Source organism: Pan paniscus, chromosome 5, assembly GCF_029289425.2.
Source record: "Pan paniscus chromosome 5, NHGRI_mPanPan1-v2.0_pri, whole genome shotgun sequence".
NCBI classification, from domain to species: domain Eukaryota; kingdom Metazoa; phylum Chordata; class Mammalia; order Primates; family Hominidae; genus Pan; species Pan paniscus.
In genome coordinates, this window is record NC_073254.2 from 178236302 (window position 1) to 178254079 (window position 17778).

Below are 17778 nucleotides of genomic sequence, written 5' to 3' on the forward strand. Positions count from 1 at the left end.
GTATTTTTGCTGTGCCTTTTCTATGTTTAGCTGTGTTTAGATACTCAAATATTTCCCATTGTGTTACAACTGTCTACAGTGTTCAGTACAGTAACCTGCTGTATAGGTTTGGAGCCTAGGAGCAATAGGCTGTCCCATACAGCCTAGGTGTGGAATAGGCGCTACCATCCAGGTTTGTGTAAGTACACTTTGTGATGTTTGCACAGTGACAAAACTGCCTAACGATACATTCCTCAGAATGTTTCTCCACTATTAAGCAATGCATGTCTGTACATGTTAACTGTAAAAAATAATGAAATAACTAAAAGTAGCATCTAATGATGAAAGTCTTGCTTTAGTACTCCCATAATTTCCCAACTCCATTTACATCCTCAGAGTAATGAAAGGTAGAAGTTTGGTGGACACCCTTTTGAAAAATATAGTCATATATCTATAATTTAAACACATACAATGGGCCAGGCGTGGTGTTTCACGCCTGTAATCCCAACACTTTGGGAGGCTGAGGCAGGCAGATCACTTGAGGTCTGGAGTTCAAGACCAGCCTGGCCAACATGTGAAACCCCATCTCTACTAAAATTACAAAATTAGCCGGGTGTGGTGGTGGGCGCCTGTAATCCCAGCGACTCAGAAGGCTGAGGCATGAGAATCACTTGAACCCGGGAGGTGGAGGTTGCAGGGAGCCAAGATAGCGCCACTGCACTCCAGCCTGGGCAACAGAGTGAGACGCTGTCTCAAAGAAAAAGAAAAATGTAGCTCTATGTGCACTTTTTGAAACCTAAATGGAATCATACTACTGTTCTGTGTCTGTACTTCAGCAATATGTCTTGGAGAGCTCTCTATATATATCAACTTCATTCCTTTGAACTATAGTATTACGTCACATGAGTACGCCATTGTTTAACCACTATTCATTCCTATTGGCAGACATTTAGGTTGCTCCAACTTTTGTAAATCTGAAGGCAAAAATCTGCAGATCTGATACTAAGATTGATACAAAATATATAAAAACAGAGAAAGACACAGGATGCCTAAAGAGAAAAAAACACAGGGCAAGGTAGCAGCATTCAAATTGGAGTACTGAGAAGTAATGAAGGCTGAGCAAAAAGAAGGTATATGCAGGTAACTCTTTCAGAAGTTTAGCTATAACAGGGAGGACAGGATGTTATGGGGGATGCAGATTATGTTTTTCACATCTTCCTCCAATGTATGTGATCAGAGGATCCAGCTATGAGGCAGCAGCTGACCATGAGACCAGAAAAAAGTATACATTCCTGAGACTGTGAAAGGAGATAGGCCCAAACATGGCTAGAGGGCTTACAAAAGAGGTGTCTCTTTTCCTATTACCAAGAAAAGGAAAGAACAGGGTTTGGTTTTTGTTAGTGAGAAAATTCCTTTTAGGGCTTCAATTGTCTCAGTAAAGTAGGAGGAGAAGTCATCCTCTGAGAGGAAGGAATATGTGGAAGGTTTAAGGAACACGTAGAAGGTTTACAATAGTCATTGCTAAGAATGTTAAGGTAGTTGATTGGAGAAACATAATTACTGAGCAATATTGAAGGTTCTTTAATTTGTGATCTCATAATCATGCTGACAACCAATCTGCAATGATTCCACGTTCAGCCACAGAGTAGTAAGCAGGCAGTAGGTTTCATCAAGGTCTTGACCAAGAGACTGCTAACAGGATCAAAGGGAAAGGGAGTTGTAGGTACTGGCAAAAATATTACTGAAATAACAGACCATGGAATATAAGCTGGGTTTAGGGAGGAAGTAAAGAATAAAAAGAGTGATGGATTGGGAGAGGATAAAGGGGTCTGTGGATAGAAGATTTCAATAGAGAAGAAAACCAGTCCTTATGGGGTAGATGCAAAAACAAGCTTGAATGAAAGAAGGATGTGCTCAGGGCTGATTTTTAGGTGAAGTGGTTTCAGGCAGTGATTAGGTTCAATGTATGACTTAGGAGTAGAGTACTAGACAACTCAGGAGCAGAGCAGGAAATCAATGAAGATGAGAAGGTCATGGAATTGAGGCCAAGGTGGTGAGTGGGCTATCCAGGAGATAAGAGGACTGAAGACTTGGGGTAGACCCAGGTTTCAGAGAAGAGTCGTTTTTTTTCTATAATAAGATACTGATTTGATCAGGTCTTTGTCCTGCTTTGAATCCCTTAGTCTCCACCTCATCAATGAACCTGTAGATAGGTCAATAGAAACCATCCAAAGTAAAGCACAGAGGAAAAAATTTAAACATAATGAATAGAATCTCAATAACCTGCAGGACAGAAAAAAGAGATCTAATATACATAACAGAAGTTCCAGAAAAAGATAAGAGTAAAAAAGGACAAAAGAATAAATATTGGATGATATACTGGCAGGAAAGTTTCTACATTTGATCAAAAACACCAACCCATCAATACAATGTATTGTATTCTTGAAAATTGCTGACAGAATAGATTTTAAATGTTCTCACCACAAAAAATGATATGTATCAGGTAATGCATATGTTAATTCTCTCAGTTCAGTGGAGCCCAAGCAGGATAAATATGACACCTAGGCATTTCAGAGTCAAAAATCAAACAGAAAGATCTTAAAAGAAGCCAGAGGAAAAAAGATATTACGTATAAGAGAACAAAAGTGGGAATTCAAAGAGACTTCTCATCAGACAATGGATTCCAGAAGAGAATGGAATGACATTTTAGAAATGCTGGAAAACACACACACACACACACTCAACAAAGAATACTTTATCCAGGGAAGATACCTTTTCCTGGACATAAAATAAAGGCAAATTAAAGACATTTTCAAATAATGAGGTGAGAGAATTTGTTGCCAGTGGACCCAATACACAAGAAATACTAAAGGAAAGTCTTTAGGCTGAAGAGAAATATTATCAGATGTAAATCCATATATACAGAAAAAAGGGAGAGCACTGGAGATTATAAATATGCAAACAAAAAAGATTTTTGATTTCTTATATTCTTTAAATGTCACATGACTGTTCCTATGGTTTCAATGTGTCCCCTCCAAAATTCAAGTGTTGCCAATGTGACAGTATGAAGAGGTGAGCCTTTAAGAGGTGACTGGGCCATCAGTGTTCCTCCCACATTAATAGAATTAATTCATGTTTGAAGTGATTGCTATCCCAACTGCCCTGACTTGATCACTACACATTGTATGCTTGTATCAAAATATCACTACATATTTACATCCTCATAAATATGTACAACTATCATGTACATAAAATTTTAAATTCAAAAATTTTTTAATAAAAAAATAAAAGAGGCTTCATGCAACATGCAGGCTAGCTTGCCCTTCAGTCTTCTGCCATGTGATGATAAAACAATGAGGCCCTCACAAGACACCAACGGCCAGAACCTTGATCTTGAACTTCCCAGCCTCCAGAACTGAGAGACAATAAATCTGTTATTTATAAATTACCCAGCCTCCAACATACAGCCTCAGGTTACAGCAGCACAAAATGAACTAAAGCAACTATTATAAATAACAACAATGTAACCAGGCACAGTGGCCCAAACATATACTCCCAGCTACTCGTGAGGCTAAGGTAGGAAGATCGCTTGAGCCTAGGAGTTTGAGGACAGCCTGGGCAACACAGCAAGACCCTGTCTCAAAAAATAATAATAACAATGATAATGTATTGTGAAGTCTATAAATAAGAGTAAAACATATTACAACAATACCACAAAGAATGGCAGGGGATGTGAACTGAATTATGGGGTTGTAAGGATCTTACATCATATGAAATGGCATAATCTTAATTCAAAGTAGACTATAAGGATACAACCATTAAACACACAAACACAGTATAAAAAGCCAAAAGAGGAGAAACAACAGAATTTAAAAACAAACACTCAAGTAATACAAGAAGTCAGAAAAAAGAAGAAAAAGAGGGACAAATAGAAAGCAAAGAGCAAGATGACCAACATAACCAAACGATATCAATAATTACATTACTAAGTGTTGAAAGTATATCTTCCATCCCACAGCACACATATATGTGTACATATACATTTACACATATTTGTCTATGTATGTATATCTATATATATGTGTGTGTATGTATTATCCAGCTCTTTCTAGTGAAAGAGGCAAGAAGCAAAGACACCCCAGGAGCAATATGCACTCCTATCATTTAGACCTTGGTCTCTAAGAATCATTCTCCACTAAAAGTATAGAGGTTTCTTCAGAGAAATGAACCTAAAATATCTTGTTATACCAGGAAATAAGAAATGCCTCCCCAAAATAATGTGGGCATATCATAAAGGACATGGGCCAGTTTGCTGGGGCTCCCATTAGTCAAAGCTGGAACAATTTGGCATCAAATTATTAAGTACAGCAATAAATTATAAACTTTTAAAAATAGGAATTCATGTACCTGTCCATAGAAGGGAGGGAGGAGATGGAGGGAGGGAGGAGGGAAAGAGAAGGACTCTTGCTTCCAGTAGAATGCCAAATGCTAACAAGTAACTGCAGAGGGTGTGCTGGAGCTAGAAAATCATTTTAAAACCATTAAGGTAAAGACTAGATCGGGCAGGAACTGTCAGAGGATAGAAAGCAGGATATTTGCTTGGTCTTAAGGTATCTCCCCACAGCTGGTTTACTTGCAAGAGGGAAAATCATTAATCATAAAATGAATCTCTTTTTAGTCTGACTATGCCTCTTGGTTAACCAAATCACATCAAAAATTACAGGCCAGGCATGGTAATCTCAACACCATGGGAGGCCAAGGCAGGGGGATCACTTGTGTCCAGGAGTTCGAGACCAGCCTAGGCAACAAAGTGGGACCCCCGTCTCTATAAAAAGTTTTTCAAATTAGCCATGCACAGTGGCACGTGCCTGTAGTCCCAGCTACTCGGGAGGCTGAGGTGGGAGGATCCACTGAGCCTAGGAGTTTAAGGCTGTAGTGAGCTATGACCACACCACTGCACTCTAGCTTCGGCAACACAGTGAGATTCTCTCAAAAAAAAAAAAAAATTACATAAATAATTAGATGATCATCATGGCAAACCTGCTCTCCTATGATCATCTACAATACTGATTATCTTAGGCGCAGATTATCTACAGTCTCAAGCAATTCCTTGCCTCTACCAAAATAACATGTTCTAAGGACCCATAACTAACCCTAAGTAGAGCCTTGTCTATTGAAAAATGAACATATCATGAGGGGTAGAGGTGGGAGAACAAAGTAAAAAATACTCAGTATATAAAGCTGTTACCTGAGCGAACTATAGAAGAATGAAGATGTTCATTCAAAGCCATATTTCCAATGACACGCATTATATTTCTCTGTACTTTAGGGCAGTCCTTGTGAAGTCGGTACAGCCTCTGAAGTAGCTGCAGGCCTCCATTTGCTTCGATTTTATCACAATGTGTGGATATCTGGCACAATAAATAAACAGAAGCTCCCTTGACATTGTACAAATTCATGACGTGAGATGACACAGCCTGGTCATGGGGACAGCTAGGTAGCTCCCACTCAAGGGCAGGGATGCAGGGAGACTCCTCAAAGCTCTCGTCTCAGCTTGCTTAAATAAGCAAATCCCTATTTAAGTGGGAAGTGCTTCAAAATCATAGAAAAAATCCCAAGAAGGCATCTCTCACCAGGACTACTAAAATCATTATTCTCATTCTGCTTAGCTCTTGGTTGGATGTAACCTGACAATGTCATTATTACAAAATTGTTTTAATTTATAGTGACACTTTGACTTGAAATTACCTTAAAACAGTTCTCACCTTGAGAAATCTGCCACCTATTCTCAGGAAATAGTCCCCTGTGCAAGCGAACAGATTTCGTTCAGCAAACAAGGACTCACACAGGGCGAGACCAGTGACCTCTGTGGCCCCACACCCTATCCCACACAATGCCCACAGCTATGGGGCTGGCCTCAAACTTAGAATTTGGAAGATTTTTTAAAAGAGAAAGATCAGGTAAAAATAAAAAGGGATTTGAAGTTTTAATGGAGAAAACAGATAAAAGAAAAAGAAAACATGCATATTAAGTTAAGGGAAGAGAACTGACCAACAAGTCAGTCTTTCTAATGTCACTGGGCACAGCTTTGCCTCTTCCCATCACCAGTTTTACTCAAGGACATGACACCAAATGTACATATAGCAATTTTCACTTTCTAGATTTTTGTTAAATTATATCACATTTTAAGTGCCTTAAAATGTATGCCTTTTAAATATACTGTATATCAAGTGAGATCTGCAATAATTTCAGAGATTTCTGGAAAGGTAACTATTATATTCCCTGCACTGCCCTTTCTACTGAAGATGCAGCTATTGCTTCAGAAAAACAACTCAGGAGACACCACACTCGAGCAAGTTTTCCCAGGTCCCTTCTGTACTACAACACCTTATTCCCTCTGCTTTGTGGTCAGTTCCTAATTTCATGGGCGAGAACTAAAGATGACTTTCTACACATGGCTTTTAAGCCATGTCCAATGTGTCCCAAAACTGAACTGGAGAGTTCCGAATCTCAAGGATGGTGTTTGTCTTGATGTGGGACAGATCACCTGCATTCACCTCACCAGGGTGCTGGCTACAAATGCAAATTCCTGGACTCCACACCAAATCTATGATGTTAAACTTGATACAAGTGAGTGGAAAAATGTGCATTTTAAAACACATTTCCTGGGTGATGTTTCTGCACTATGAGCACTACAAGGTTTCTTGCTTTTTTCTTTTTTAAACTGTCATCATGATAGAAAAGTTTCTATGGTACCAAAGAGTTTAACAATCATTGATATATGCTACAGTTACACTTCAAGAGTATAGTCATCTAATATTTCCTTGTGTTTTTTTTTTGTTTTTGTTTTTGTTTTGAGATGGAGTCTTACTCTGTCGCCCAGGCTGCAGTGCAGTGGCACAATCTCAGTTCACTGCAACCTCTGCCACCCGGGTTCAAGCGATTCTCCTGCTTCAGCCTCCAAGTAGCTGGGATTACAGGTGCGCACCACCACACCTGGCTAATTTTTGTATTTTTAGTAGAGACGGAGTTTCACCATGTTGGCCAGGCTGGTCTTGAACTCCTGACCTCAGGTGACCCACCCGCCTCAGCCTCCCAAAGTGCTGGGATTACAGGCGTGAGCCACCGCGCCCGGCCTGTTTTTTCTTTTATCCTGTCACATCTTTGGCAGTTGTTTTAATGGAAATTATCTGAAAATATGTAAAAATATCTGAGAAAGGCAGTAGAAAACAACATAACTCAAAGGCAAATGCCACATTTAGATGATAGGCTGCTTTCTTTTAGGCAATTAAATAAATTTTTAGAAATACTTAGCAAAATAGAATCTCATTTATTGGTGCTAAATCATGATTATTCTAACAATTAAAATTGGAGGAAAGCAGAAATTTAAAAATAAGTGAAGGGCTTTTCTCCTTTTACAGTAAATGATTATTGCCCTTGCAAGAATCAACCTATATAATTATTTCAATAAAATCAGAAAAAGTAAACTACATTTTGAAAACGTAAATTACCTCAGAATGTTTTACTATAGCTTCTAAACAGAACATTTCCACTGTTGCTGAAGGAACTTCTCCAAAACTTTCAGCATAAGGAAGTCCATTTCCTCCAAAACACCATAAACCACCCTGAAATTAAAATAATTAAAATTTTTACTGAAAAAAAAGTGACTAATATTTTTGTTTGACCAAAAAAAAAGAAATCTCTGTACTAATAGATTGTATTAGAAAATACTAATGTGTAGGGTCTCAAAATATGTTGGAAATGTAAAAGGAACTTTATGCAAACTGTGGGTTATCAGAATAGAAAACATACAAATTATTCCAAGAAGAGTGCAACCTGTGTCCTCCTCAAGTCTCTCCTCTGTGTCCTTTTGTATGAAAGTGTGAAGACTAACTCACAATTCTTTTAACAAGTAAGAAAAGCCCAGGATGTTCTAGTGTCATCTCTTTCAGCCCCCAGTAGTCAGTACAGTATATTATTTTCCAGATTCTGCTAACAGCCTACTTAAAGTCTAATAATCAATATAATTCGAAAGATATAAAGCATTATTGGACAAGTTAAAAAGAAAGAACACGATGACAATGATCACAGAGCTTTCAATTCTTCTTAAGTTGAAATTCAATTCAAGTTCTTATGGAAGGATAAACAAAAATCGTTACAAAAATTACAAAACAGAAGAGTAGTGGGGACTATTTCTAACATATTAAAACATAAATAAAAACATTTCAATTTTCTATTGAATGTTTTCGAAATTAAAGCATTTCAATTTCAACTCTTATCACAGATCAAGGGTTAATGTCACTAATATGCAATAATCTCCTACAAGTCAGTGACAAAAAATACCAACACTATTATAGAAATACAAGCACAGTCATAAACATAAAGTTGTTAGGAAAATAAATATAATGCCTCTAAAATATATAAGAATATATTATAAATTATAAATTATATATTTATATATGTATTTATATATTTATATCTATATATTATATATGTAAATTATATATTTATATTTTTATTTTTATATTTTAGAGGCATATTTCTAAATATAATTCATTATATATAAAATACATAAATATAATATAAATATATTTTTTGTATATTTATTTTATAAATATATATAAACAACGCTCAGCACTGTTCATAATGAGAGGCGTGCACACTGAAAGGACACTAAGAAGCTACATTTGTCATCCATCGAACAGATGAGGTTCTAGGGAAACAAGCACGCACAGCACCCTGCTGCAAGTGGTATCAATGGCACGACTTCTATGGAGGACAACCTGGCATCAGCGATCAAGATCACAAGTGCACATGCCCTTTAATAATTGATCCTACAGAGATGCTCACACACAGGGAAAGTGATAGATATGCAAGTTTGCTCACTGCTGCATTGTTTGTATAATAATAAAGACTGAAAACCAGCTAATATTTATCAATGGGGGTTAGTTAAATCAATTATGGTACAGTTGTACAATGGAATGCCATACCGGTCTGAAAATTTTGAGTCTCTTCTTACACTGATATATACCAATCTCCACAATAATCCTTAAGTGAGAAAAAGGTATAGAACAGTGTGTATGTATCCTGTGCTACTACTCGTGTAGAGTGAGAGAGTGTGTGCGTTGGGGTAGGAGAGATGGAAGGGATGGAGAGAAGATGTATTGCTGCATTGCTGTAGGTGCTTTGGAAGTGCTTCACTTTGGAGCTAGGGGTCATAATTGTGTGCATACAGCCCACCTGCTGGCAAAAGAGGACAACTACAAGGTAATGGCTAAAAAATGTATATATTAATATAAAGCCCAGTGTTTTCTATAGGAAATATAATCCATAAGATTCTGCATTTTTAGTTAATTTATAAGGTCCATGGTTCAGTAAACCAACTAAAAATAATTTTTGGCCACTCTATACTTTTTATTCATGTCTTCTTCTCGTATATAATATTCTTTTTTTCTAAATTTAAACATGCTTGGATCTCAGAGTCACATCATTTAAATTGAGGATTGAGATGGAGCTAAGTCATGAAAAGTCATCCTTCTCTGGCAGAGATAATGGTAAATTAGTGGATTGGTAAACTTTGTCAGGGGGTAGGAATTTTTAGTTGAAGATTTATCACCACATCCTGGCTCCCCCAAACCCCTCTTCCCACCTTGTACCCTTGAATTATCTATCTCATCTAGTTCTACTCTAAATTCCCCAAGGACAGAGAGGAGAGAAGGCAAAGAAAAATGATCCAGGACTTTCATTTGTCTTGGCCATTTCCGCAGTGTGATGTAGAGTGCAGTTCCCATTTTATTCTCATTTTTGGTGAAGGTTGTTACTTATGAATTGGCAGATTTTGTGGCAGTAAGAAGTACAAGCAAAAAGGAATGAATACAAAGGAACAAACTCACAGTATGGTTGTATGGATTATATTCTAAACCCTAATGTAAAAATAAATGTACATAGTTACTGCTGCTTTATACTGAACTAAGATATGACAAGACTAAATAAATTCATAAAGATTTAAGAAACACCAAACATCAAATTCTATGAGTGCAACAAAAAATAATTGTATAAGGATTAAGGAAGTGCATACGAAAAGCTAGAGAATGACAATATTAAAAACAATAATAAAGAGTAGGTACAGGCCGAGCGTGGTAGCTCACGCCTGTAATCCCAACACTTTGGGAGGCTCAGACAAGTGGATTGCTTGAGTCCAGGCGTTCAAGACCAGCCTGGTCAATACAGTGAAACCCCATCTCTACAAAAAATTAGCTGGGCAAGGTGGTGCACACCTGCTGTCCCAGCTACCCGGGAGGCTGAGGTGGGAGGATTGCCTAGCCCAGGGAGGTCAAGGCTGCAGTAAGCCATGATCATGCCACTGCACCCCAGCCTGGGCAACAGAGACCCTGTCTCAAACAGACAAAAAAAAAAAAAGGAATAGGTAGAAAAATGTAAAGGCAACAGTAATATAAAAGAGCTCATCTCTGGTGTTAATCTTTTTTTTTTTTTTTTTTTTGAGATGGAGTCTCTCTCTGTCGCCCAGGCTGGAGTGCAGTGGTGCAATCTCAGCTCTCTGCAAGCTCCGCCTCCCGGGTTCAAGTTATTCTCCTGCCTCAGCCTCCTGAGTAGCTGGGACTATAGGCATGTGCCACCACGTCCAGTTAATTTTTTGTATTTTCAGTAGAGATAGGGTTTCACCATGTTAGACAGGATGGTCTCGATCTCCTGACCTCGTGATCCACCCACCTCGGCCTCCCAAAGTGCTGGGATTACAGGCGTAAGCCACTGCACCTGGCCCATCTCTGCTGTTTCTTCATAAACAGTTACAACCTTAGAGCTCTGTGATTTGTGCAAACTAACTGGGCTTTAAAATGATGTTCATTCTAAAGCAGGAGTTTTTTACAAGGGTCCTTAGGGGTATGGGGTAGATAGAATTCAAGGCAGGTAGGGTATAAACTTGGATGGAAAAAAAAATTACCTTTGTTTTTTCCTAACCTCTAACTGAAATTCTGCATAGTATTCAGTTATGAACACAGACAATAAACCACAGTAACACTAGCAGTACCTGTGATTCTAGCAGTAAGGGAAAGCACAGGTATTTTCATATCACATCTCATGTTGCAGCTATCTGAAAATACGGTTATATTCACTCTTCCTTTCAATGCCAACTATCACCAAACAGTGAAGTTGCACATTCTCATACTAGTGATCCCAAATCTACACTGCTTTCAGCATTCCCTAGCAACAATGATTTGAGATCAACAGTTCAATGTTCTTATTCAGCGAAGCAACAACAGCATTCACACTGATGTCATTAAAAAATAAAAGGTACATATTGAATGGAACCATATGAAGCTGCCTCTTTCCCCAGCTCTATCCACTGAAGGCCTGAAAGGAATGACAGCAGCAATGAGCTTACCTAACCCAGAACTTGGTTACTAAATACCATTAGCCCTAAAAGGAACCAAGCCTGCTTAAAAAATCAGCTTATTCTAGGGCTAGAACAGGGAAAGTCTAAGATGAACATTTTCTAATACCAAAAAGTAAGCAAGAGCTCCAAAAATAATGAATGAAACCATTTACAAAAGACATGGGAGACAACCTGAAGGGGCTCCCACAGCCAAACCTGGGACAATTTGAACATCAGTATGAATAAGGATAGTAAGAGATTATAATCTAGTGAAGAAAAATAACCATGTGTTATCCCATATGGATTAGAAAGGCAGAAAGCAGAAATGGGAGGAAGAAGAAAGCTTTTCCTACAGAAGAATACTAAATAAATGAATAAGGAGTAATAAAATTAGGGGGAAAAACTCAGCATTTTGCAACCACCTAACAATAACTGTTATTCAGGCAACATTCATTCAAAGATTATTATTAAATAAAACCACTGGCTGAAAGTTTGAAGAGCAACAGGACAGTCTCCTAATCTCAAAGTATCTCCTCCTCCTACAAATCATGTATTAATTTCAAATAAATAAATATATTAACATTCAAGCAGAGAAAACTGGCAGACATCACTTTAACCAAGTGAACAAAGGAAACATCAGCCAATAAGTGTTGAGCTGGCATCATGCACTTCTGGGCATGACATACTGGGAAGGACACAAAATCACCTCTATCGTATTCCTGTAATAAATGCACACTCAAATTTAATCATGAGGAAGCATGAGACAAACTAAACTGAGGGCCAATCTACAAACCACTGCTTTGTACTCTTCAAAAATGTCAATGTCATGAAGACAGAGAAAGGCTGAACAAATTTTCAGGTGAAAGGAGACTAAATACACAAGACTCACATGCAATGCTTAATACCAGCCTAGATCCTGAAATAGGTTTTTTAAAAAGAAAAAAGCTGTCATAGCCTGGGTGCAGTGGCACATGCTTATAATCCCAGCACTTTGGGAGGCCAAGGCAGGCGGATCACCTGAGGTCAGGAGTTCGAGACCAGCCTGATCAACATGGTGACATCCCGTCTCTACTAAAAATACAAAATCAGTCAGGCGTGGTGGCAGATATGCCTATAATCCCAGCTACTCAAGAGGCTGAGGCAGGAGAATTGCTTGAACCGGGGAGGCAGAGGTTGCAATGAGCTGAGATCACGCCACTGCACTCCAGCCTGGGTGACAGAGCGAGACTTCATCTCAAAAAAAAAAAAAAAAAAAAAAAAAAAAAAGCTGTCATAAAAGAATTACCGGGAAAATCCAAATATGGAGTATCCAAATATTAGACAACAGTATTATACCAATATTAAATTTTCTGAATCGATAACTGTACTGTGGTTCTTTCAGGGAATGTCCTTGGGGCATCAGGTCTGTACCTAATGAATGGCTCAGGCAGAAAAATATTAAATGTGTGTGAATAGGTACATTAAAATATATCTGCAGAGAGATGGAAAGTAAAAGGGAGGGATGATATAACAAATGGGATAAAATGTTAGTAATTGGTGAATCTTTTTTTTGAGATGGAGTCTCACTCTGTCACCCAGGCTGGAGTGCAGTGGTGCAATCTCAGCTCACTGCAAGCTCTGCCTCCCGGGTTCACACCATTCTCCTGCCTCAGCCTCCCAGGTAGCTGGGACTACAGGTGCCTGCCACTATGCCTGGCTAATTTTTTTGTATTTTTAGTAGAGATGGGGTTTCACTGTGTTAGCCAGCATGGTCTCAATCTCTTGACCTCATGATCCACCTGCCTCAGTGTCCCAAAGTGCTGGGATTACAGACGTGAGCCACTGCGCCCAGACAGTAATTGGTGAAACTTAATGAAATGTATTATTTTCGCAATTATTTAAATTTGAAATTATTCCAAAATAAAAAGAGAAAAATTTTAATTAACTTCAACTTTCATGTTTTAAATATATTTTCTTATTATTGAATGCATCCATACATATATTAATTATATCAGAATTTTTCTCTTTTGATAACAGTATTTCAATATAATTTGTTTCTTTTGTAATCTTATGTATTATATTTTATGCATTTAGAACTGAGTTCCTAGACTTCACCAAATCACCAAAGGAGTCCATGGTATTCAAAGGTTAAGAACCCTGTTCCAAAACCAAGCATTATCGTGTTGGCTGTATGCTGGGGCTGACAGTCACCTCTGTACGTGAGGAGTTTTGTTTGTTTATTTTTTAGAGATGGGGTTTCACTATGTTGCCCAGGTTGTAGTGCAGTGGCTGTTCACAGAAACTATCATAGAGCACCACAGCCTCGAACTCCTGGACTGAGGTATCCTCCTGCCTCAGCCTCCTCAGTAGCTGGGACTACAGGCATGAGCCACTGTGCCCAGCTTGAAAGCAGTTTTATATAGAAACAGCACACTGACACTGAAGGGCCCTTGGGGACCACTATGAGGCAGGTCTGTCATAAACTGGGCAGACAGATCACTACAAACCAGATGGACTCTCTCCACCCCCCATGTCAGCACCCCCAGCTTCCTGGCATATGTGAAATCCAGGAGGCATGATAAACTTGAGGCAGAGTAGGGGGAATAAGAATAACTAAAAGGCAGCCAGGTGCAGTGGCTCATGCCTGTAATCCCAGCACTTTGGGAGGCCAAGGCAGGCGGATCATGAGGTCAAGAGATCGAGACCATCCTGGCTAACATGGTGAAACCCCGTCTCTACTAAAAATACAAAAATCAGCTGGGCATGGTGGCTCGCGCCTGTAGTCCCAGCTACTTGGGAGGCTGAGGCAGGAGAATCGCTTGAACGCGGGAGACGGAGCTTGCAGTGAGCCGAGATCAAGCCACTGCACCCCAGCCTGGCGACACAGCGAGGCTGTGCCTCAAAAAAAAAAAAAGTAAAAAGCAGTGCTTACTCGCCTAAAGAGATGAGACATCAGAATTACAATTAAATATTTATTTAAATATTAAATTAATTAAATATATGCTACCTCTTGTTTAAAAAAAAAGAACAGGGACTCAAATCAAAGTGAAACTAGTGCCTTCCAAGTGGAAAAATCAAAGGTGCTTCATTAAACATATAGCATTCGTTGTTTTTTGTTTGTTTGTTTGTTTTTTGAGACGGAGTCTTGCTCTGTCATTTAAAAAAAAAAAAACTAAAAACAATGTATTTACTTAAAGGATGGATGTATGTGTCTGTGATCTGCCCAAGCAGAATGGAAATGTTTCAAGTGTCAGTTTCATCATTTCCAGTGTGATCTATGGCTCCTAAATACACTGAATTGGAGTAGCATAAAGACAATGCAATCAAAAGGTCATACGGGCCAGGCACGGTGGCTCTCGCCTGTTATACTAGCACTTTGGAAGGCTGAGGCAGGGTGGACCTCTTGAGCCAGGAGTTCGAGACCAGCCTGGGCAACATGGCGAAACCCCGTCTCTACCAAAAATACAAAAAAAATTAGCCAGGCATAGTGGTACACGCCTGTAGTCCCAGCTACTTGGGAGGCTGAGGTGAGAGGATCACTTGAGCCCAGAAGGCGGAGGTTGTAGTGAGCTGAGACCATGCCACCATACTCCAACCTGGCTGACAGAGTGAGACCCTCATCTCAAAAAAAAGGTCATACGAATTACTTTTTCAGAAAAACTTTGGTTAGGGGAAGATCTTTAAAATGAGGCACCTGAAATGGGTAGGGGAGGGTGGTGGAGAAGTTGTCAGAAGACGCAGGTCCTCTCCAAGGCGGTGAATGTTAAAACACACAAACACATGATATGTTAACTATGAACACACACACACATATGCACAAGGCCAATTTAAACTATGTAACTCTTTAAACTACTGGCTGAGGCCAAGAATTCTGCGCCAAGAAGCAGCATAGTGGGGCCAGTCACAGTGGCTCACGCCTGTAATCCCAGCACTTTGGGAGGCCAAGGCGAGCAGATTACCTGAGGTCAGGAGTTCGAGACCAGCCTGACCAACATGGTGAAACCCCATCTCTACTAAAAATACAAAAAAATTAGCCTAGTGTGGTGGCACATGCCTGTAGTCCCAGCTAGTCGGGAGGCTGAGGCAGGAGAATTGCTTGAGCCCAGGAGGCAGAGGTGGTAGTGAGTCAAGATCACACCACTGAACTCCAGCCTGGGTGACAGAGGGAGACTCTGTCTCAAAAAAAAAAAAAAAAAAAAAGTAGCATGGTGGTATTAAACCACTTTCCCTCTCTTCACTTGGCAAAAGGTAAGGTTACAGAACACTATAGAAGGTAGAGGAATATTAACTAAATAGTAATGTCAGGCCAGGTCTCAGGAGCTCCGACATGGGGGTGCAGGAGAGAAGTTAGTGATGGGAGTGGGAGACACCATGGCAGAACACAGAGAAGTACACAAGACCCTGTCTATAAATAGCCTGGTCCCAACCAAGCTGAAACTATCAGATGTTAGACAAGGCCTGCTGAAATTGAGGTGGCTCCCTGGCTTCCAGATGAAAAGCGGGGGCATAAGAATAGAGAAGGGAAGAATACAGATTTAGATAAGAAACTACTTGGCATGACAGGGTTGTGGTTTCCTAGGTTTGACACCAACAGCACAAACAACAAAAGGACAAAATGTATCAATTGGACTTCATCAAAAATGTTTCTTATTTTTTAATTTTTTTTAGAGACAGGGACTTGTTCTGTTGCCCAAGCTGGAGTGCAGTGGCATGATCACTACTCACTGCAGCCTTGAATTCCTGGGTTCAAGTGATCCTCCTGCCTTAGCTTCCTGAGAAGCTGGGACCACAGGCGCACACCCCACAACTGGTTAATGTTTTTCTTCTTTTTAGAGATAGTCTTGCTATGTTGCCCAGGCTGTTCTCAAACTCCTGGGCTCAAGTGATCTTCCCACCTCAGCCTCCCAAACTGCTAGGATTACAGACATAAGCCACCATCCCTGCCCAGACTTCATCAAAATTAAAAACATTTGGGGTGCACAGGTCACTATCAAGGAAGTGAAAAGAACCCACAGAATGGGAGAAATATCTGCAAATTACATATCTAATAAGAGATTTGTATCCAGAATATACAAAGAGTTCTTACAATTCATCAATATAAAGAATTCTTACAAGTCAACAATATAAAGAACTCTTACAACTCAACAAAAAATTTCAACTCTTACAATTCAACATATCTAATAAGAGATTTGTATCTAGAATATATCAAGAACTCTTACAATTCAACAACAACAACAACAAAAGTCCATTTTTAAATTGGGTGCTGCAACATGAAAAGATGCTTCAAAAAGGACAAGTAACCCAATTTTAAAATGAGCAAAGGGAGCCATGGTGGCTCACATCTGTAGTCTCAGCTATTCAGGAGGCTGAGGTGGGAGGATCACTTGAGCCCAGGAGTTCAAGGCTGTAGGGCATGTTATGATTTTGCCTGTGAATAGCTACTGCATTCCAGCCTGGGCAACACAGTGAGACCTCATGTCAAAAACAAAAACAAAATCACTAGTTAAAAAAAAATTGGGCCAAGGGTTTGAATAGGTATTTCTCCAAAGAAGATATGTAAGTGCCAATAGCACGTGAAAAGATGCCCAACATCATTAAGCATTAGGAAAATGCAAATCAAAGCCAGAATGAAGATACTACTTCACACACAATGGGATGGCTAGAATAAAAGATGGACAATAACATATATTGCTGGTGGGAATGTAAAATGGTAAAGTCTCTGTGGAAAACATCTGAAAGTTACTCAAAAAGTTATACAGAGTTACCATAACACCCAGAAATTCCACTCCTAGGTATATACTCAAGAAAACTAAAAACATACATCCACACAAAGACATGCACATAAATGTTGATATTGAGATCTAATAAGAAATACGTATTTGGTCTCTACCCCTGGTTCCCTCCAGAGTGATGAGTGTCTTTTGTATGCTAATGAGATGACTGGTGGACGGAGGGCCCCTAAATAGTTTCAGGAAGGGGGCTGGTGGCCAGAAAGACTAAGGGCATGATTAGATGGTAGGGACTTTCTGCCCTACTCAACCTCTAGGGAGGACAGAGGGCCTGAAGGTTGAGGTGATCACCAAAGGTCAATGAGTCAATCAATCATGCCAACTGATTAAAACCATGAAAATCTGAAGGACAGGGTTCAGAAAGTTTCTGGATACCGGAACCCATGGAGATGTCTGGAGGGTGATGCACCCGGAGGGGCATGAAGGCTCAGCGCCCCTTCCTACATAGCTTGCCCTACGCATGTCTTCCATCTGCTGTCCATCCCTCTCCTCTGTCATATCCTTTATAATAAACGGTAAGCATAAGTAAGGTGTTTTTCTGAATTCCATAAGTCGTCCCAGTAAATTAATCAAACCCAAGGTGGGGGTCATGGGCACTCCCAGTTTATGGCTGGTTGATCAGAAGCACAGGTCACA

The 17778-nt window shown here is 39.5% G+C and overlaps 1 protein-coding gene across 4 annotated transcripts in view; it reads right to left on the minus strand.

Moving 5' to 3' along the window:
- The window catches only part of SERAC1 (serine active site containing 1), a 57853-nt gene that overhangs the window by 12521 nt on the left and 27554 nt on the right, over positions 1 to 17778 (minus strand). For all 4 annotated transcript variants that reach the window (XM_003805798.5, XM_008975130.5, XM_063605049.1 and 1 more), the window contains 2 exons: positions 7491 to 7604; positions 5228 to 5390 (listed from right to left, as the gene is read on the minus strand). In XM_003805798.5, coding sequence (XP_003805846.1) covers positions 5228 to 5390; positions 7491 to 7604 — 277 coding nt within the window. The remainder of the gene's footprint in view (positions 1 to 5227; positions 5391 to 7490; positions 7605 to 17778) is intronic.